This window comes from Oryzias latipes, chromosome 22 (genome assembly GCF_053564925.1).
Source record: "Oryzias latipes strain Hd-rR chromosome 22, Olatipes_Hd-rR_3.1".
In the NCBI taxonomy this organism is placed as follows: domain Eukaryota; kingdom Metazoa; phylum Chordata; class Actinopteri; order Beloniformes; family Adrianichthyidae; genus Oryzias; species Oryzias latipes.
Genome location: NC_136258.1, coordinates 9,607,113 through 9,628,089, shown reverse-complemented (window position 1 = coordinate 9,628,089; position 20,977 = coordinate 9,607,113). Strand labels below are relative to the sequence as shown.

The window sequence follows — 20,977 nt, the reverse complement described above, 5'->3', positions numbered from 1 at the left end:
CGGTGCGTCTGTTCTCAATGGCTTTCCAAAGGAATAAAGAGGCCAAGATCAGCTGGTTGCTGGTTCCAACCCCATTTACTTCCAATACATCTGAACTCCTCTTCCTCATGTGACACACTGATCTCCTATCCAGGACCTAAAACCACTAAGAGTTTCTCAGCTGGTTACGTAGGTACAGATCTGGGTTTTACACTTTATTCTTCCACTGACCAACAGTTCAAACAGGAAGTGTGACCCTCAACGCCGCTTTGTCTCTGCTCCAGTGTGACCCGTCCAACCAGGGACAGGTGGGACCTCTGCGTTCTGCCCGCCCCTCCTCCACCTTTGGACTACGGCCGCAGTGGTGGAGCCTGCGAGACGACGGCCTGGCAGCGACTGCACAAGCAGTCTGCCGATTCTGAAGTGTAGCGGCGACAACGAGGGCATCGGGCACCAGCAGAGGGCGCCACTGCGATGCTGAAGGGACTCTCTTCACGGATGAAACCACCTGAGACACAAAACCATAGAAGCATTATGTACACAGACCTGTAGACAAAGGCTTTACTGATGATTCTATTTACATTTGGGTCTGAAACTTTTAATGCTTAAAGTTACCCAGAACCCAGTGGGACCCTCAGAGTCCCACTTAGAAAAATAAACCTTTTATCCCTTTGTGACTGTTAGGCCTTTCTTTTAGGAAAAGTAGCCCTCGACTTAGAACCGTTTTACATTTTTGTAGTTTTTTACATTAGACAGCAGCACAAACTAGTTCCTTTCAAAATAAAGTACATCCTGCTGCTGGGTCAAACATTTTCTGTCATGACTGAACTGAAACACAAACAGCTAAATATATTGATGATACTCCAGTCAAACTGTCCAATCAGGAAGCAGCACTGACTGACAATCATTTCCTGGTGTTTTAGTGAAAGTGGAATAGACAGCAGGTGGAAATAATAGACCATCCAATGAAGAAGCGCTTCTGAAAGTGGTGACCACAGACATCTTCTCCATCCTGATGCTTTCTGGCTGAGGTTCTGGAGACTTTTGAAGGCCGACAGTGTCGTCTCTCCTGCGTTACCATGAGTCGGCGTGCACAACCCTCACAAGTGTGCAACTCCTCCAGGACGGCACATCAGTGCGATCAGTACTGTCAGCCTAGTGTCCGGAGCATGAAGACGCTACCAGGAGATGTGGACCATTAAATGAAGAAACTACAGATGCTGGACTGTCAGTCTCAACAGCTGTGCTAAACGTGTCCACTGTGATGTCATCACAGCCACGCCCTCACCTTCCAGGTTGATGAGGAAGCTGCCGTGTCGGACCAGTGCCTGTGGGTCCAGGTCCCGGGGCAATTCAGTGACCAGGTTGACCCGAGCTGCCATCATCAGCTCCACCAGCTGGGAGGAGGTGGAGGTGGGCTCCTCCTGGAGAGACTGAGAAAGCGAGTTTGGAGTCAAAACCTGAGCAAAGTGCCCCCTCCCGTGAAAACGGGGTCTTTAACAAGTTCCTGTTCTCTGATGATGGATATTTCTGAGGATTTCTGCAAATGCCTGAATCACAAAGTTTCTCCTTCAGGCTCACAGGTTTCTAGCATCTTAACATTTCCTGCTGGTGACCTGCGCCCCCCGCACACGGGCAGCTCCTGTAGGGGCAGTGGTGACTGCAGCCGTCCCCTCCATGCAGGCTCCACTCACCTCCATGAGCTCAAACAGCAGCCCGGGCTGGATGGCCACCGTCAGGTCGTACTGGGCAGCGTTTTTGCTGGCAATGGAAGCCAGAAAGGAGTCCCTGATGGCGCACGCACCTTCCACGGCCTCCTCCAACCCCGGACGCTGCCACACCGAGCTGCTTTTGATCCAGCCACTCCTGAACAGAGTGTCTCCTCCTGCAGAGGAAGCATCTGCTGAAGTCATTCTGAACAGAGCACACAGCGTTCCAGCTCTGCATAGCAGTAATGCCGGCTCACGTTTTCATCGTTGCCCTCAGAAACAGCATTTTCACAGCAAATCTAACCTGGCAGGCCATGAATCTTCAGTCTGAAGGTTTGAGTTCTCAGCATCTTTTACAACATGGGAGCCACGGCTGCAGGGATTCATGTGAACATGATTCATGTCAGAGTTTGTGGTTGAAGATACGATTCAGGTGATATCTGGTCATTTTAAAATGGATCCAGATCATCTTTAGCAAACAAATCAACTAGAATGAATGTCAAATCCATTCAGATGTTAGTTTCCTAAAGTTCACCACTGTTGTTTTTCCACATCCAAAGAATCCAAAGGGAACATTCTTAGAACATTCTAGACACTGGATGGTCACATGACTTTATTCAAAGTCTGTCCACACATTGGACTGGAATGATGGACTGATCCGTGTTAATGACATCACACGTGTGTTGTTGCTGTGATTGGTCGGTTTACCTTAGAGTCACATAAACCTGCTGTACCTCAATCTAGATGGTATTTTCCAAGATCAGTTATTAATTTATCTGTTGGATCGTTGGAATAGAAATGGATTCATTGATTAAGTCGATCAATCGTTCCAGCCCTAAGTAGAGCTGCTCTGCCAGAACCGGGTCTAGAGGACCTCAGAGCTGTCACTCAGGGTCTAGTTTTGTTTGGACTGACGTTTTGTTGGTTAGCTATAGAGGCTTCTGTTCACAGCGGTGTAGTGGTCCAACATCCCTGCTGCATGTGGCTGCTGGTGTTTGGCAGCTGTGACTTCAGCAGGGCTGGACATGCTGACACCAGTCGGCTCTGTTCTCTAAAAGCCTTGGCTGGTCGTAAAGGACACGCCCCTGCATCAGCATCAGCGTCCAACACTTTCACATTCAAGCTACTGACTCGGGTTCAAATACCCAAATCCTTAGCGCCTGATGAGGGAAGGTGATGCTGCTGGGACACCTACTCTCATGTCCTGGAGCCAGCTGATACACTTCTTCAGCTAAATGTGGCAGGATGGGAGCCACGGAGCGCGTCACGCCGTCCAGGATTTCCTCCAACGCCGTCTGACACGACCTCCTGCCTGGAGAGTCCTCCGGGTCGCAGTACAGCCTGGCAGACAGAGACGGCCCACATTCAGCAGAGCACCCAGAGAAGCCGCTGCACCCCACGGAGCCCCCTCACCGGTCCTTGATGATGCTGAAGTAGAAGCTGGAGAGGTCTCTGGTGACGAAGGCCTGCAGCAGGCGGATGACCCGACTGGCATCGAACTCGCTGTAGGCGTCTGTGACCTGCACACACGTCAGCGCTCGTCAGCAGCAGCACAGGAAGCACACACACACAGCCGGCCGGGCCTCCTCACCTTCATGCTGAACTGGCGGAGCAGGTGCAGCATGTACTGATCCACGTAGTGCATCCGCTTGGCGTCCACGGACTGAGTGCGCGGGTCGAATCCCTGCAGGTTCCCCAGCAGGAAGCGCAGCGTGTTCCTCAGCTGGAGGGGAGAACACAGCAGAGGAGCTGAGCGCCAGCCACAGGCCTGTGCAGCTGCGAACTTTGACCTCTCGGTACCTTGCTGATGCTGTCACGTGCCGAGTTCAGAGCATTGGATCCAATCTGGAGTTCTGAGAAGATGTTGGATTCTGCAACCCACCAGCGAAGAACGTCCGCTCCATAAGCAGGAGCGCCGCCATCCTGACACAGACGAGACGCATCAGAGGAGCGTCTCCGTTCAGCCTCGCTATCCTGAAAAACCTCCAGACCGCGTCTCACGGCCGCCATCCACACACGGCACCGGGTTCACGAATGAACACTCCCAAACCGCGGAGGAAGTACGAATAACCCACGCAAAGAACACGCGAACCAACGCAGAAGAGGCCAAGGCCCTGAAAAGGCAGTAAGGAAGGACCGAGCCAGTGTCCCAGGAACCACAGCACAACGGCAACAACAACTACCTCCACCACCACCATCGGTCAAAGACTTGGATCCGGCAGCACCAGCACCACAACCACCTCCATCTAAGGACTCAGCTGCACCAGCATCACAACAACCACGGCCAGCTAAGGACCCAACCGCAGAACCACAACAACAACCACCAGATTTGGCCCCAGAAATACCACCGTCTGACCAGCTGTGGGCGCCCCCTGCTACATCTACTCCCAGTGAAGACTCACTTTCCTTTTCATCCCCCCCACTTTCACCCATGGCCCTACCTAGCCATTTTGATAGCCTCATTAAGTCAGGAATTAAGATGGCTCCCCTAACACCTGTGAGCCTCACACCACACAGGAGCTCTCCTACCCCTCCAGCACTCCCTCCTTATCCTTCATCCAAACCCCCTCCAACGCGCCCCCTCCATCGTTCACCCAAATCCCGTCCAGCTCCCGCTCCTCCTGGTCCAACACCCAAACTACCCTCAACTCGACCTCCCCTGCGCGCCTCTAGACGTACTATTCCCCGGAGCTAGGATGAAACGGGCCCCCAGTGTCCTAGGAAAGGTTATGTCAAACTGGGGCCCTGTGATGAACAGCTTCCTTCTGGTGCTATACCTGTAGTTGCACCACGTAGAATGGCAGTTAGACTGTCCAATCAAAGAAATCTAGTTCATATCCCCAGCAAGAAGGTTTCGACCAGTCCCAAGGAAACTAATCTCAAACTTGCTGCACTCAATGTCAGATCTTTATGCAACAAATCATTTTTAATCAATAATCTTATCTCTTCTTTTAATCTTGATTTTATGTTTTTAACTGAAACATGGCTTGACAAAAACACAGGAAACATTGTTCTAGTCGAATCAACTCCCCCCAACTACAAACATGTATCGGAAATACGAGAAAATAAAAAGGGTGGAGGCGTTTCTGCACTGTTTAGAGATAATATTGCAACCCGCAGACTATCATTTGGTGTGTTTTCATCATTTGAGTATGTGTCCTTTAAGATTGAGTTAAAACAAACTCCTCCCTTACTCTGCATAGTCATGTACAAACCTCCTCAGCACAGCCAAAGTTTCATTGATGATTTCACTGAAATGCTCTCAGTTGTGTGCACAGACTTTGATGGTCTAGTAATTACAGGTGATTTTAATGTTCATGTTGATAATGTCAATGACAGAAATGCAAAAGAGCTCAATGCTGTCCTTGAAACCTTTGGTCTAATTCAGCATGTAAGTTGCCCCACCCACAGCAGAGGGCACACTCTGGACCTGCTCATCACAAAGGGGGTTATTATTTACAATGTCAGTGTGGTTGATGTCGCCCTCTCTGATCATTTCTGTGTATTCTTTGACCTGTCTGTTGCTCCCAAACCACCGCCTGGCCCTGCAGTTGTCCAAAGGAGACAAATAAATGAGAGCACTAGGGCACAGTTTGTAGAAATGATAAACCCTGAAAACGCCTCTGGTGCCAATGTTGATGAAATGCTGAATTCTGTTACTTCTAGCATCTTGAATGTTCTGGATGCCATTGCCCCTATGAAGGTTAAATTGAGAAAACATAGACAGAAAGCTCCCTGGAGGAACGATGATCTAGTCAGGGCACAGAAACAACAGTGCCGCAGAGCTGAGCGAAAGTGGCGCAAGTCAAAACTCCAGGTTCATTATGAAATGTATAAGGGGGAGTTGTACGCTTACAACCAAATCTTATGCAGAACAAGGGAAAGGTACTTCTCTGAAATCATTGGAAGTTGCAGCAACAACTCTCGTGTCCTGTTCACAACAGTAAACAGATTAACTAACCCTCCAACCCAGCTACCAATAGAACTGGTTTGCACACCTAAATGTAATGAGTTTGCTGTATTTTTTAATGACAAGGTTCAGGGCATTAAAAAGCCATCAACTCCACAACACATATAACTATCGAACGGCCACCTACTCACTCTAAGCTGACTCACTTTGTACCTGTCACTGACCAAACTGTCCAAGAGACCATCACCCGTCTGAGCTCGTCTACATGCTGCCTTGATGTGTTACCCACTAGATTTCTAAAGTCTGTCCTGAACAGTGTGTTGCCATCAATTACTCAAATAGTTAACATGTCTCTTCAATCTGGAATATTTCCAGAGGCATTAAAAACTGCAGTCATTAAACCTCTCCTGAAGAAAAACGGTCTTGATCCCACTGTACTGAATAATTACAGACCTATCTCTAATCTGCCATTTTTAGGAAAAGTCCTTGAAAAAGTTGTCTACCAACAGCTCACTGACTTTCTCTTATTAAACAATTCATTTGATGTTTTCCAGTCAGGTTTTAGACCCCATCATAGCACAGAAACTGCTATCAAGGTAACCAACGACATCCGCCTGAACACTGATGATGGCAAAGTCACTGTCTTAATCCTGCTAGACCTGAGCGCTGCCTTTGATACTGTTGATCATGGGATCCTTTTGCACAGACTCCAAGACTGGGTTGGCATCTCTGGATCTGCCCTAAGTTGGCTCAAGTCTTATCTAGAAGACAGGAAATATTTTGTTGAAATTGGGAGTTGTGTCTCAGACTACATGGCCTTGACTTGTGGTGTGCCCCAGGGATCGATCCTGGGACCCCTTCTGTTCAACCTCTACATGCTGCCACTAGGGCAGTTAATACGCAGTAATAACATATCTTATCACAACTATGCAGATGATACTCAGATCTATGTGTCACTGACAACAGGTGAATATGGGCCGGTGGATTCACTCAGCCACTGCCTCCAACAGATCAGTGCGTGGATGCAGAACAACTTTCTCCAGCTAAACTCAAACAAGACCGAAGTTATTATTTTTGGCCCACAGAAACAAAGAGAAAGTCTCAGCAGCTACCTTCATTCTCTGTCTCTTAAACCCTCAAATCAAGTCAGAAACCTAGGGGTAATCATGGACTCTGACCTGAACTTTAACAGCCATATCAAGTCAGTAACATCAGCGGCATTTTATCATCTGAAAAACATTGCCAAAATCAAAAACATAGTGTCAAAGCCAGACCTGGAGATACTTATTCATGCATTTGTCTCCAGTAGGTTAGACTACTGTAACGGCCTGCTCACCGGCCTCTCCAAACGAGCTGTAAAACAGCTTCAGTACATCCAGAATGCTGCTGCTCGAGTCCTGACCAGAACCAGGAAGTATGATCACATTAGTCCTGTGCTCAGGTCTCTGCACTGGCTCCCTGTACCTGAAAGAATAGACTTCAAAGCAGCTCTGCTTGTGTACAAGTCTCTCCATGGCCGAGCACCAAAGTACATCTCTGACATATTAGTGCCATATGAACCATCTCGTACTCTGAGGACCTCAGGGGCCGGCCTCCTATTGATTCCCAGAGTCAGAACTAAACAAGGGGAATCAGCGTTTCAATATTCTGCAGCTAAAATCTGGAACAGCCTCCCTGAAGTCGTAAGACAGGCCTCTTCTGTGCTCATGTTCAAATCTAGACTTAAAACATTTCTGTTTAGCCGTGTATATGACTGAAAGGTCCTATCTGCACTTTTCTTTCCTTTCCTTCCTTTATTTTTAAATCAGTTTTCAAATTTTTTTTTTCTTTTCTTTTAAAGTAAATTTTATGTTGATTATTTCTATGATTTATTGTGATTTTAATGCATTTTTCTGTTTTGTGAAGCACCTTGAATTACTTTGTGTATGAATTGTGCTATACAAATAAACTTGCCTTGCCTTGCCTTGCCAGAACATGAACCGTGCGTGTCTATGTGCAATTCATCAGGGCGGCAGTTTAGCTGCGGCGGCAGAGCGGGTCGTCCAACAACCGAAAAGTTGGCGGATCGATCCCCGCTCTCCCCAGCCAGCTGTCGCCCCCCCCAGCGCGGCTAGTCTGCAGCTCACCGCTCCCCCCAGGGGATGGGTTAAAACGCGGAGAAGAATTTCCCCATTGTGGGATAAATAAAGGATCAATCCAATGCGTCAATGATGTCATTTGAACGTGATATGTGTGCCGTATATGTGATCTAAAAGTTATACATCGGTGGTTCATGCATGAAAAGTCCATTATACATACGTGGAACAGTTGTAGAAACATACATTTCTGTATGCATCTCACAAAAAACACACACAATTGCATAAGATTTACGTAATAATTGTGTATAAACTGCATTATTACTAACTGACTACTGAGGTTCTTTAGTTATCAGAGCTGGTTGTGTTTTTGCAAATACCTGGAATGTTTGGACGTCCGTTGAAACATGTCAGGTATGTGACAAAAACACAAAGAACCTCAGAAATCATCGCAATCCTCAAATTCTGAACAGCTCAAAACCACGTTCACGTAAAGACCCGTCGGCCCAAACCCTCGAAGAACACAAAAACACGTATGAATGACGTAGATCACGCATGTATCCTGATGGACCGACGTGTCATACGTGGAAAATGCATAAATCGTACGTAGTGGCTGTGCGACACGGCCCTCACGTAACATCATGTGACTTAGCTGAGAGTGTCATGGATGTAAGGTTCAAGCGTTTCAGCGTTTTATTCCGCTTCCATGTTACATGTTACATGGAGACTCTTTCCCGGCCTTCAGTCATTGAAGAAGGTGTCCAACCCTGCATTTTCCCGCCATTTTCTGCTGAAGTCTGGCGTTTGTACAGAGAAGACGGTCCTCACCTTTCCTCCATTGATGACTTCGTCTGGATCGATCACATTCCCCAGGGACTTGGACATCTTCTCTCCCGTCTCGCTGACGGCAAAGCCGTGGACCACCAGACACCTGCAGGATCCGCTTCTGAGTTTCACAGCAACAAAAAGGTTCTGGAGGGGGTCTTCAGGCAGCTCACGTACTTGTAAGGAGCTTTGTTTCTCACAGCCACACTGGTGAGCAGCGAGGACTGAAACCAGCCCCCCAGCTGGTCCTTGCCCTCCACGCACACATCCGCCCTGGAGTCCAGCTCTGCAGGACGGGGGGCAACATGAAGGACAGAACACAGAAAGGAGGACGGACGGGTTTAGAAGTAGGCTGAGATTAGTTTGACACAGCATTCAAAAAAGGATTCTGACAGACAGCTGCAGAGGCATCAACTAGCTCCGCCCACCTCCACCCAGAAACATGCACCGGAAGCAGAGAAGGGAGAGAGAGGCCTGCAAATGGGAGTTTCAGCTTCAGGAGGAACCTCCTCCAGTCTCATGACACAAAAACAGCAGCACATCACAGAAAAGAGCTGCAGCCCCGCCCCCTGCAGGAGAAGGACTCATGAACCTGCACCCAGAGGACTGCGGCGCGAGGAGGGGAGCCAGCGGAGACGCCTCTCTGGCTCCTCAGGGTCCTCCTGCCCCTCCCCTGCAGACGACAGTGAGGAGGCTCACAAGAATGAAAACATCCTGCTTCACAGATGGCAAAATGTCAACACGCTTAAATATTTTCAAAACATCAGCTGACTGAAGAGCCCCGCCTCCAGCTTCTGACAGCGAACCAATGTCTCGAACAGGACGCATCTAGCAAAGTTCATCCCCTATCACATTCTGAACCACACTTAAACTTCTCCCACTTCGTTATTCCAAACAGAAATAAAATGCACATCTGACAAGATAGATGAAGTTGGGAGCTTGACTTGCCTTCGAGAACAGCTGCCCACGACGATCCACTGTCAAACCAGATGTCCAGCACATCTTCACCTCGAACAAAGTCGCTCGCCGCACCAGCTCCAGCCTAAAGACACAGGAACATTCCCGTTCAGTACTTGCCCTGAAGATGCTTTCCACCGGAAAACTTCTGTCCTTTCTCCATGTTTTCCGCATTCATTAGCATCCTGCACGGCTCCAACAGGCTCACCTGTGCCTAAAAGTAAAGAACTGATGAAAAGGAGGACAGGTGGAGGCTTGGACTGGCTGAGGAGCAGGAGAAAGGTGAGAGGAAGAGCTTTGAATCGGGTCCTCCTTCCTCCCTCACAGACAGGAGGTCCCTGCCAAACAGGCTCATGGGTTGGGCAGAGCCAAAAGTCCAGTTCATCACATGTATGCCAACTGTGTCTTGGCATCTGGACCTCTAGTCTTCTTCCTTGATACGTGTCACTACTCTTCATCAGGGATGCTGGGACCAAGTCCAACATGTGTCCTCCAGGTGGGTACCCAGGTTCCTGCAGTTAAACGCCTCATTAAGGGGACAAAGTAGAGGAAGCAGAGCGAAAAGCCTCTCTTCTGGTGATCCTGAGATGGCAGCTCACACTGGAGGTTTGGTCTTTAGACTGAAGAAGGGCAGCAAGGCAAAGAAGAGAAAGAGGCGTCTGAGGCCACGCCGTCTTTTGAGGGAAGGGTGACCAACATGTACTTCTATGACCCCTCTTTCAAATCATCCACCTTCTGGTCAAGAATCTGGACATGTTGGTCCTCAAATGAGAGTCTGTTTAAGTGGGAATAAACTGCCCAAAACGGACGTGGGGTGCTCCTCCCCTGGTGGTACATCCTCCCCTGGTGCTACATCCTCCCCTGGTGCTACATCCTCCCCTGGTGCTACATCCTCCCGTGGTGCTACATCCTCCCCTGGTGCTACATCCTCCCCTGGTGCTACATCCTCCCCTGGTGCTACATCCTCCCGTGGCGCTACATCCTCCCGTGGCGCTACATCCTCCCGTGGCGCTACATCCTCCCGTGGCGGTACATCCTCCCCTGGTGCTACATCCTCCCGTGGTGCTACATCCTCCCGTGGTGCTACATCCTCCCGTGGTGCTACATCCTCCCCTGGTGCTACATCCTCCCCTGGTGCTACATCCTCCCCTGGTGCTACATCCTCCCCTGGTGCTACATCCTCCCCTGGTGCTACATCCTCCCCTGGCGCTACATCCTCCCCTGGCGCTACATCCTCCCCTGGCGCTACATCCTCCCGTGGCGGTACATCCTCCCGTGGCGCTACATCCTCCCGTGGCGCTACATCCTCCCGTGGTGCTACATCCTCCCCTGGTGCTACATCCTCCCCTGGTGCTACATCCTCCCCTGGTGCTACATCCTCCCCTGGTGCTACATCCTCCCGTGGCGCTACATCCTCCCGTGGCGCTACATCCTCCCGTGGCGCTACATCCTCCCCTGGCGCTACATCCTCCCCTGGCGCTACATCCTCCCCTGGCGCTACATCCTCCCCTGGCGCTACATCCTCCCGTGGCGCTACATCCTCCCGTGGCGGTACATCCTCCCCTGGTGCTACATCCTCCCGTGGTGCTACATCCTCCCCTGGTGCTACATCCTCCCGTGGCGGTACATCCTCCCGTGGCGGTACATCCTCCCGTGGCGGTACATCCTCCCCTGGTGCTACATCCTCCCCTGGTGCTACATCCTCCCCTGGTGCTACATCCTCCCCTGGTGCTACATCCTCCCCTGGTGCTACATCCTCCCCTGGTGCTACATCCTCCCCTGGTGCTACATCCTCCCCTGGTGCTACATCCTCCCCTGGTGCTACATCCTCCCGTGGCGCTACATCCTCCCGTGGCGGTACATCCTCCCGTGGCGGTACATCCTCCCGTGGCGGTACATCCTCCCCTGGTGCTACATCCTCCCCTGGTGCTACATCCTCCCCTGGTGCTACATCCTCCCCTGGTGCTACATCCTCCCGTGGTGCTACATCCTCCCGTGGTGCTACATCCTCCCGTGGTGCTACATCCTCCCGTGGTGCTACATCAACCCGTGGTGCTACATCCTCCCGTGGTGCTACATCCTCCCGTGGTGCTACATCCTCCCGTGGTGCTACATCCTCCTGTAGTTGTACGTTCTCCTGTAGTGGTACATTCTCCCGTGGAGGTGTTTCTCCAGGGTTCAGCTCGGAGCGTTCTTCACTGCGCTGGACTACATCAACTGCCTTGCTTCTTTTGTCTTTGGGGTGAACCGGTTGTGTCTCAGTGTGTTTAAAATGGGTTTGCTTTTGGCGTTTGTTACATTTTTTAGAGAAACGTACTGAATGACGATGTTTGTGTTTCCGTCCTGGTGTGATATGTTGGCTTGTTGAAAGCCCTTTCAGTACATCCACAGCCCGACTTCAGATGAACCTCTTCCTTTTTCTTGGCTTCTGTTGAGGCGGGGATTCGTTTTGCCACGTGGTTTAAAGTTTTGATGACTCTCTGTTTGTGTTGGAGTGGGTGGAGTCTAACAGCAGGTTTTAAAGGTTCTGGAGCAATGATGTCCGTCTCCTGACCTCAGTATTCATGAGCCGCTCTGGGAGATCTCAAAGCAAGAAAGCCCAAGAACTGAAAGGAAACAGTCGGCTTTACCACTCAAGAAAACAAAGAACTTCGTCCACAACGACCACAAGAGACTTGAAGCTGTTATTGATGCAAAAGGAGGAATTACGAGGATTTAGAGCTGGAGCAGGGAAACTCTTGTACAGGGTCATGTGAGACGTTTCTGTCATTAGGATTTAAGGGTAAACAGAAGTTTTTGACAATAAAAGCCTTCATCCAACCACCAACTATAGTGAGAAAAAGTGAGAAAAAGTTTTTTCCTTCAGATTCTCTCAAATGAGCAGCAAATCCTCAATTTCTTGTAGGCTATACCTCTTCAGGTGTGATGGTGAAGTTGGGGCCCTTTTCCTAAACTTCTCCTTCAGGATGTTAGAGCTTCTTGTCTGAGTTTCTTCACTTTAATTTAGGGGCTTCTTCAATGTCATGTCCTGTTCTGGGTGGACGCTCCTCTGTCTCCTGTGGAATGAACGTCCTCTCCCTGCCCTTTTGGTGCCGTGTCAGCTGGGATTTCCGGGTGAGGTCTGTGACCCGGTTTAGGGAGAGCACTCCACAGTTGCTGGTAAAGAGTGTCCACCCTCCAGTTTGAGACTTCTATGGTGACGTTGACTTGTTGAATTCTGTCCTTAGGCAGCTGTTGCTGTGCTCTTTGGGGGATCAGGTCTGCTCTGTTGTTCCCAACAGTGGAAAGGAGGTGGAGACTTATCGGGAGGAGGCAAAGGAGACCCAGGACAACGAGAGGACGCGGGGACAGAGATCGCAACCCGTCTGCTGAGGGACAAGTGCTTTGTTTGAACAGAAATGCTCTGAAGAGAAAAGCCAAACAGCACCTTCAAGAAATCCATCACTTTTCCAGTTCAGTAGTTACTCAATAAGAAGAGAAACAGCAGCAGCATCCAAACCAAGGTTTACCAATGTGTAGCAGTAAACCGCGTTACCAGGAAAAGTCTGCTAAGGGTTCTAGCACGGGTGTTGTGTCCAGAACAGACAGAGGGTCTGCACCGTTTGAAGTTACCTGTTCCTGCTTCCTCACCTTCTTCAGCACATTTGGGGGCAGCAGGGTCTCAATGGGAAGTTCCCACCAGCAGTCACTGCCCTTCTCCTTGAAGAGTTCAGCGATGTGGGTCACGGTGTCTCTGCAGAGGTCAGACTCGTGGTCAGCAGGTTCACAGCGGCCTGTGGGCCTGTGCGGCGTTGACTCACTTGTTAATGAGAGGCTCTCCGCTGTCCTTGTGATAGAAGACGGGGATGGGGACCCCCCAGCTGCGCTGTCTGGAGATGCACCAGTAGGTCCGTCTGTCCAGCATGGCCAGCAGACTGCCTCTGGCTGATTCTGGCAAAACCTGAACCTTCTGCAGCACTTCCTGCAAACACACACCCATGAGTTCCTGCCTGTGCTCAGCAGACACACAACACTGGTGCTGTCACCTTGGCCTTGTCTCTGAGCGACAGTGTGTTGATGAACCACTGTTTGCTCGGCCTTATGAGCACCGGCTGCTTCGTTCTCCAGTCGTAGGGGTAACTGTGGACACACTGCTGCTCCAGCACCAGAGCGCCATTCTCCCTAAGCATGGAAATCACTGCGAAGGCAGCAGAGGAAACGCATCACAATAACACAACTGCTTCTCAGCCACGTCTGCCCGTCCGTCTACCTTTCTCGGTGCCTTCCGTCAGCACAGACAGGCCCTGCAGCTGGGGTCCGGCCAGCTCTGTGAAGCGGCCATCGTCATCCACCATGCAGTCCTGAGACAAAACACACTCTGCTTAAAGCAGCGAGACATGAACACACACGTCTAACCCTGACATGAGCTCTGAACGTCAACACAAAACAGGAAACTACAAACTGCTCCTCATGAATGACCCTAAACAGACACGTCATCAAAGGTTTTTTTCCATTTAGCTGCATGGAAATAGGCAGGAGAAGGTTGGACTCAACAGAACAGTGAGACCTTTCTCCTGTCTGTCAGGACATGAAACATTCCAGTAACAACCCACCACCGGCAGTTTGAACTGTGAGGCCACGCTGTAATCCTCCATGCCGTGAGCCGGGGCTGTGTGGACCAATCCTGTGCCTTTGGCCATGGTCACATGATTGGCTGGCAGTAAAGGGACCTGCACGCCAGGATTCATGGGATGTGTGCACATCCCACCTTCAAGCTGAGAACCTGAACAGAGGAAGAAGGTGCTTCAAGACCCCACCATGAAGTTTTTAAAGACACAGCTGGTCAGCTGGAACTTTATCTGATACCATGAGGTATCAGATAAAACACAGAGATGAGATCCAGCCACTGACAAAGCTGTCCTGCAGAAAGGCTCTGTGGTGTTCAGACAGAAGACTGTTTTTCCTGTGTGTTCACCTGTGAAGGTGCTCACGCTCCTCAGCTCTGTTCCCAGCAGAGCTGCCAGACCGGCGGCGCGCTCCGCGGCTACCAACAGCAGCTGAGAGGTGTCCGCCCGCTTCACCACAGAGTACCTGTTACCCACAACAGAGCGGAGGTCACTTTACTGACGGACACACTTGGGTGCCCACCGCCGTCATGACGGGGTGCGTCCAATCAGAATCAGCAAGCTAGCACGCACATCTGCACCGTGACCCGCTATGGAGGCTACATTCAAGTACAAGCTGGGTCGGCCGTGGTACAGCGGTAGGGCGGTCTACCCATGATCGTTAGATTGCAGGTTCGATTCCCACATTCGTGAATGTGTGTGTGACTGGGTGAATGGCTCTGTGACTGTAAAGCGCTTTGGGCCTTGTAGGTAGAAAAGCGCTATATAAGGAAATACGCCATTTACGCCATTACCAAGTAGACGTATGGGATATCACAGCTTCAGCTAAAGTTGTAAACTTCTTTAGGGAGAGAGACCCTTTCTGATTGAACAAAGTCGTCTTTTGATTCAGATTGTAGTTTACAGAGAGAAACGGGTTTGGATCACGTTTGAGTCCCAGAAGTCCTTCAGCCTTACTCTGCATTGGGCATGTAGCACACTGCCTGGTTGGCCGGAAGGGTCCACGGCTGAGTGGTCCACACCAGCAAAGAGACGTCGTCCAGACCTGATGAGGAACACGCCCACTCAGAATGAGTCTAAACATGCACATCCATCAGAACTGAGAATCAGGAGGGAGATGATCCAACTACCCTCTTCTGCAGGGAGCCCCGGTGGCGGCGTTGTCAGTGCAAAGGTGGCGTAGACGGCTCGGCTCACGTGTTCAGGGTTGTACTCTAGCTCAGCCTCTGCCAGGGCTGTTCTGTGAGGGGCAAAGAGATGAAGGATGAAGTCCACAAACAACAACAAACACAAAGAAAGAAGGTAAATGCTGCACCTTGATGAAGGAGACCAGAAGACGGGCTTGTAGTCTTGATATACGAGACCCTTGAGGAGCAGCAAAAGTGTATGAGATTAGCAGAAGGGCCTGCAACCCACAGCCAAATGCTCTGCAACTATAGACGGCGGCTTATAGAGAATCAGGCATAATCATCATTCTGGGATGGAAAGCAGGAGTAGCCGTGTCTCGGTGTGCCCACCTTGCTGTACATCTCTTGGAAGACCTTCAGTTGAGCGGCTTCATATGGCCCGTCAAACGTGTAGTAGCACTGCTCCCAGTCAGCCATCACCCCCCAGCGCTGGAAGGCAGCTTTCTGCTGAGCTATTGCCCCCTCTGCAAACTCCCGTGCTGCAGGATGCAGAGCCCGGCAGTGAGTCATGAACCAGAGGACGAGCCGGTGACCGTCACAGGGGTCTCACCTCTCTGTCTGATCTGCAGTGGCGTCAGGCCACTGGCGCACAGCCCTCCCAGAGCCTTCAGCTCAATGGGCAGGCCGTGGCAGTCCCAGCCTGGAACGTAGTGGACCTGCCGCCCCCTCAGCACCTCAAAGCGGTTCCGGATATCCTTCAGGATCTGAAGAGAGTGGTGGCAGCAACCACGAACAACAGAGGAAGACGTTTGGTTTTGCCACATGCTTGCTCTATTCGTGCACACATGTTGGGCTAAACAACAACCTTGTTGAGTGCATGTCCGACGTGTGGGGCCCCGTTGGCGTACGGGGGGCCGTCGTGAAGGGAGAACTTTTTCTTGGCCTTCCTTTCTCTTTGCCATGAGTACAGCTCTGCAAAATCGCATTCCTGAAGAAGAGAAGTCCCTGTTAGCACGTGTGTGTGCGCATGCGCGTGTACCAACGCTCCACTGGTACCCTGAATGAACTACATGAAGAGTGCAGATCAACTGAATGAAACCATCAGATTCCTGATGTGGATAATGATCCTTCAGGCTTTGTTTACGACACTGGATTTATTTCTGTCAAACTCTAATTATTAGTATCATTCAGTCTGTCTACAATTAAACACAGACAGAAAGTAATTCTAAACTATGCAGAGACACAATACCAAAACAGGCTGAAGCAGGGTTCGGTTGGTACCTGCTGGATCTGAACCTCCCGCTCCACTAGTGCTCGTCCCACCAGCTTCATTGGAAACTCCGTCCGTGGGAGAAGCACCGAGTCTCGGTAGACAGCCTGAGGATCCACAGGCTGAGCGCCGCCGCCTCCATGGCCGCGAGAACAGCTCAAGGAGACGGCGCGCTGGAGGAGCAGGCCGCTACCTCGGGGTGACCTCCGACCCCATCCCGCTAACGTCCTGCTTACGGCCGAAATCCGGCACAGTAGCATGGATAGAACAGGCGGTTCGTTTACCAAGCTAACCCTCTGACCGAACGTCTCACACCGCTGTGGGGTTGGAAAGAAGCGCTCAAGGTGCTGTCATGTTCCGGCCGCCCTCTGCGTTCCGAGCGGCGATGTTTCGTACGGAAGAAATTAAGGGTAGGACCAGTACGGAAAGCCAATGGGGTCCGAAATGTCCCTGCGTTCGCGTTGACTAGATCCTTTCTGTATTCTCCTCACGATGTCGCTGTTTATTCGCCTTTGTTCATCGGGTTACACTTAAATCGGATTTGTTGTTGTTCAGACTGAAAGAGTGAGTTTTCTTTGACAACAGTTCCATTACACAAGAACAGTGTAATTTGTTTCTTTATTCAATCATTTTCCTTTATTTAGTCAATTACTGGTTACAAAAAAAAACATCTGTGACAGAAACTTTTGACTTTGTGTATGTCGGTCACACTAGCAACATCTCCTAGTCCCATACGAGTCCTTTTGATGGAATTGTTGAAAACATTCATGTACCAACTTGTAGGATTCTTATGAAACATATGAATAACTCACAGCACACCTGCATTTATTGAATGTATCGCTAATTGTTGTGTTGGGTTCCACCGTTAAGCCAAATCCAGTAACTTTTGTGATTGTTAAAGTATTGCAGCATCCCTTTCCCACACAAAGACATAGAATCTTGTCTGTTTTAAGGTTCTAAATTTGGTGGTTAGTTCATTTTTCCAAGAATTCTATAATTTGTGGCTGACGATACAATTCATAGTCCATATGTTCATTATGACTCAATCAGATTCTCTGACCTAAAATGGATCCAGGACATCTTTATCCAAGACTTTCAGCATACAACTTTAGGCCAAAGACGGAAAAATACAACAAAACTACAGAGTGCAAAGTCAAAGCATGAAACAAATTCCATGAAGGTGAAACAAGCGCCGAAGCATCCGTGTCAAACGCACCATCCCTACAGAGAATGGTCAGAAAAAGAGGAAAATTTTTCTTCTTTGCTTGTCCAGTCCAGCAGCTAAGCAGACAGATCAGAGTTGAAGGTCTTTTGTGTTGGACAGCTTTTACTGTCACAATAAGATTGTGGAATAATTTGGAGCTGGAATCTAAATATGTTTAAAATTGTTATAAGCAGATGGTATGTACAAGTGATAAGAATGTACAGTAACGACCAAAAGTTTGGACACACTTTCCCATTCATTTGAATGAAAAGGTGTGTCCAAACTTTTGGTCTGTACTGTATAAAGACTGATTTTATGATGGCTGTGTTTGGTTTTAATTCCTTTAATGCTCTCATTCTGTCTTATTGCTGGAGCTAGAGGCTCAATAAATATAGCAAAAAGAGAGGGGGAGAGTGGGCAACCTCGTCTGGTTCCTCCTCCCAGAAAAAACCTGTCAGAAGTCTGTCTATTAGTTCTGATTGATGCATTGGGATTGTGATATAATATGTTAATCCAGTCAATGAATGATTCCCCAAACCCAAACTTTTGGAGGGCGGCAATGAGAAATTTCCAGTTTACTCTGTCAAAAGCTTTTTCAGCATCCAGCAATAGTATGGTCATTTCCTGGTTTTTAATAGTGGCAAAGCATAACAAAACATAAATATGCCAGACTTAGCACAACTGCTAAACTACATCTGTTGTCCTAAGGCGGGTACAAAAGACAACACTCGATTGAACACATCGAGCAGGTTTGACAAAAGCAAACATTAGTGAGAGCATACGGCCTAAACAGAATACTACAGCACAAAGCAGACATGAGCATAGAAACATGAAAAAAGACCTGAGGAACACTTTGAAGTCTGGTTTTTAACCACTGGCAGAGTATCCTGAACACCACCATAAAGCTAGATGTGGTCCTGAGTCCTTCAAAGTCTCCTCTGGTTAATGCCTAGGTATGAATTCCTACACCTCAACCCCTCTCTACGAACCAGAGACCCCGGAAGATCTGCCCCACACCGCAGCATACCACCCACCCGACTTGCAGGACGTCCCATAGAGAGCAAGGCAGGGGCCAACTCCCCCCGCCCAAGAGGAGGACGCCCATAATGGTGGGGGTCCCCAACAAGTGTGGTAAACATGGGCAGACCAGGCTCCACCACTGTTGGAATTATGGAGCGCTCAGAGGCAATGACCAGGACCAGCAGCACAGGGACATGGACTCCCCCAGGCTCAGATGTGGTGTGACCCCCGGCTCATGGCCTAGACAGAACTCAGGGATTCCTCTCCTTGAGGAATGCCAGGGCTGTGAACCCCAAGGGACACGAAGGAGTGGAAAAGGGGACAGAAGATCACCCCCCCACCCACACACACTTTCCTGTAGTGCAGTGCTTCTCAAATAGTGGGGCGGGGCAGCGGTTTTAGGCACAGGTAATTCGGGCAATTGCTCGGGGGGGCAAAAGGGGGGCGGGGTGACAGCGGCTCAGTGCTTGGAATAAAATCTGGTCCACTATTGGTTTACTCTGTTCCATCAGAGTTTGTAACAGCCTGAAACTGAACTGCCGTCCGTGCAGCTGCCCCTGTATCCTGTCACACGCGTGTGTGAGAACGAAGGGGGAGGGGGCTCAGGCTGCGAGGTGGAACGTGTACGCGGAGTGCTGCCTATTACACACCACCAGGATCATGGCGTGCCTTTAGATTCCTCAGCTCATGCTAATGTCATTCTTTATGAAATATTGTAGACATTTTGATGTCTTTATTTTCCATAAATGTATTCTGTGTCTGCCTGTGGTTTAGTTGGTGTCAGTATTTGACAAAGACAGCAGGTAATGCAGGAAAACAGCTGCACTTTGAGATCATGAATAAACAATCCATTTATAAAACATAATCAAAGCAATGTTTTTATTTCTTCAGACTAAAACATTAAATATATTGGTGCTGCTGTGTTTGTTTCAGATCAATTTTCATTTAATATTTATTAAATTATTTTTCTCAGGATCAAATGGTGCAGTTGGTCAAAATGTTTCTAGTTTAATTAAGGAATGACAGATTTTTTATTTCAGGCACTTTTAGCCTCTTCTGTTTTAGACCATAACAGGGTTTTTGTGGCTAAATAAAGTTAATATTTGTTGAAAGTGGATTTGTCACGGTGGGAGGAGGCTCGAGAGCCGGTAGGACCCAGACGCAGAGGCATGAGGCACACGGGTTCAAGACTAGTGGGTTTATTTAACTAAACAAAAAGCGCTGCAGAGCAGGATGACAAAACTAAAACAAAACTTACTGTGGCGTGGCGAGGGACATGGAACAAGGACACAAAGACAAGGAGACATAACACCATGACCAGAAGTTAATGGACCAGCACAAGAGGAAGGGAGAGACGAGACTTAAATACAGGCAGGGGAGACAAGACACAGGTGAACACGATCAGGACAGATTGGGACAAAGGAAGTAAAACTCAAAAAACATGACAAGACAGGAAACCTTTCAAAATAAAACAGGAAACAGAACCAAACAAGACAGAACAAGAACTAAAGCAGTCGGCCCGGCGGGTCGGGCATGCCATTGGAAGCAGGGACGGGTCGGGGTGCAGCCAGCACCCCCCTGGGAGCAGGGACGGGTCGGGGTGCAGCCAGCACCCCCCTGGGAGCAGGGACGGGTCGGGGTGCATCCGGGACCACCACTGGCACAGGACGGGGATGTGGTGCATCCGGAACCACCACTGGCCGAGGTTGTGGTGCGTCCGGGACCACCACCGGAACATGATGGGGCTGGGGTGCATCCGGGACCACCACTGGCCGAGGTTGTGGTGCGTCCGGGACCACCACCGGAACATGATGGGGCTGGGGTGCATCCGGGACCACCACTGGCACAGGATGTGGTGCATCCGGGACAACCGCCGGAACAAAAACGGGACGTGGACGGGGACGGGGACGGCGGTGGCGACGACGACCCCCCCTCAGGGCAAGACAGCTCCCTGTAAGGTCCAGGTGGCTCCCACTCCAGGTATACGAGGCAAACTGGGCCTGGTCAAAATCCCAGTAAGACCTCGTCCTTTCGGCTTCCAGGCAGTAGGCCTCTAGCAGCCGCATGTCCCGCTCTGCTGGGTCCATAAAATATGGCTGGTCCATTCTGTCACGGTGGGAGGAGGCTCGAGAGCCGGTAGGACCCAGCCGCAGAGGCAGGAGGCACATGGGTTCAAGACTAGTGGGTTTATTTAACTAAACAAAAAGCGCTGCAGAGCAGGATGACAAAACTAAAACAAAACTTACTGTGGCGTGGCGAGGGACATGGAACAAGGAACAAGGACACAAAGACAAGGA

The 20,977-nt window shown here is 49.9% G+C and overlaps 1 protein-coding gene across 4 annotated transcripts; it reads right to left on the bottom strand.

The window, feature by feature from the left end:
* Window positions 1-56: 56 nt before the first annotated feature.
* On the bottom strand, window positions 57-20,012 carry iars2 (isoleucyl-tRNA synthetase 2, mitochondrial). Of its 4 annotated transcripts, none has more exons than XM_078940362.1 (24): window positions 19,939-20,012; window positions 16,052-16,174; window positions 15,797-15,950; window positions 15,577-15,725; window positions 15,375-15,424; window positions 15,190-15,299; window positions 15,017-15,104; window positions 14,410-14,525; window positions 14,048-14,217; window positions 13,705-13,795; window positions 13,481-13,632; window positions 13,256-13,416; window positions 13,086-13,188; window positions 9,447-9,540; window positions 9,091-9,171; window positions 8,676-8,784; window positions 8,502-8,604; window positions 3,489-3,611; window positions 3,280-3,411; window positions 3,102-3,208; window positions 2,884-3,029; window positions 1,674-1,864; window positions 1,268-1,412; window positions 57-487 (listed from the first exon to the last, which is right to left on the bottom strand). In XM_078940362.1, the coding sequence occupies exons 1-24, from the start codon at window positions 19,993-19,995 to the stop codon at window positions 330-332; spliced, it is 2,913 nt and encodes a 970-aa protein (XP_078796488.1). In that variant the 5' UTR covers window positions 19,996-20,012; the 3' UTR covers window positions 57-329. The 4 variants fall into 4 exon arrangements, with proteins under 4 accessions (XP_078796488.1, XP_011488924.1, XP_020569247.1 ...); XM_011490622.4 differs by lacking the exon at window positions 19,939-20,012 and adding an exon at window positions 16,468-16,945; XM_020713588.3 differs by lacking the exon at window positions 19,939-20,012 and adding an exon at window positions 16,468-16,945 and having other exon boundaries at window positions 9,097-9,171.
* Window positions 20,013-20,977: the final 965 nt, after the last annotated feature.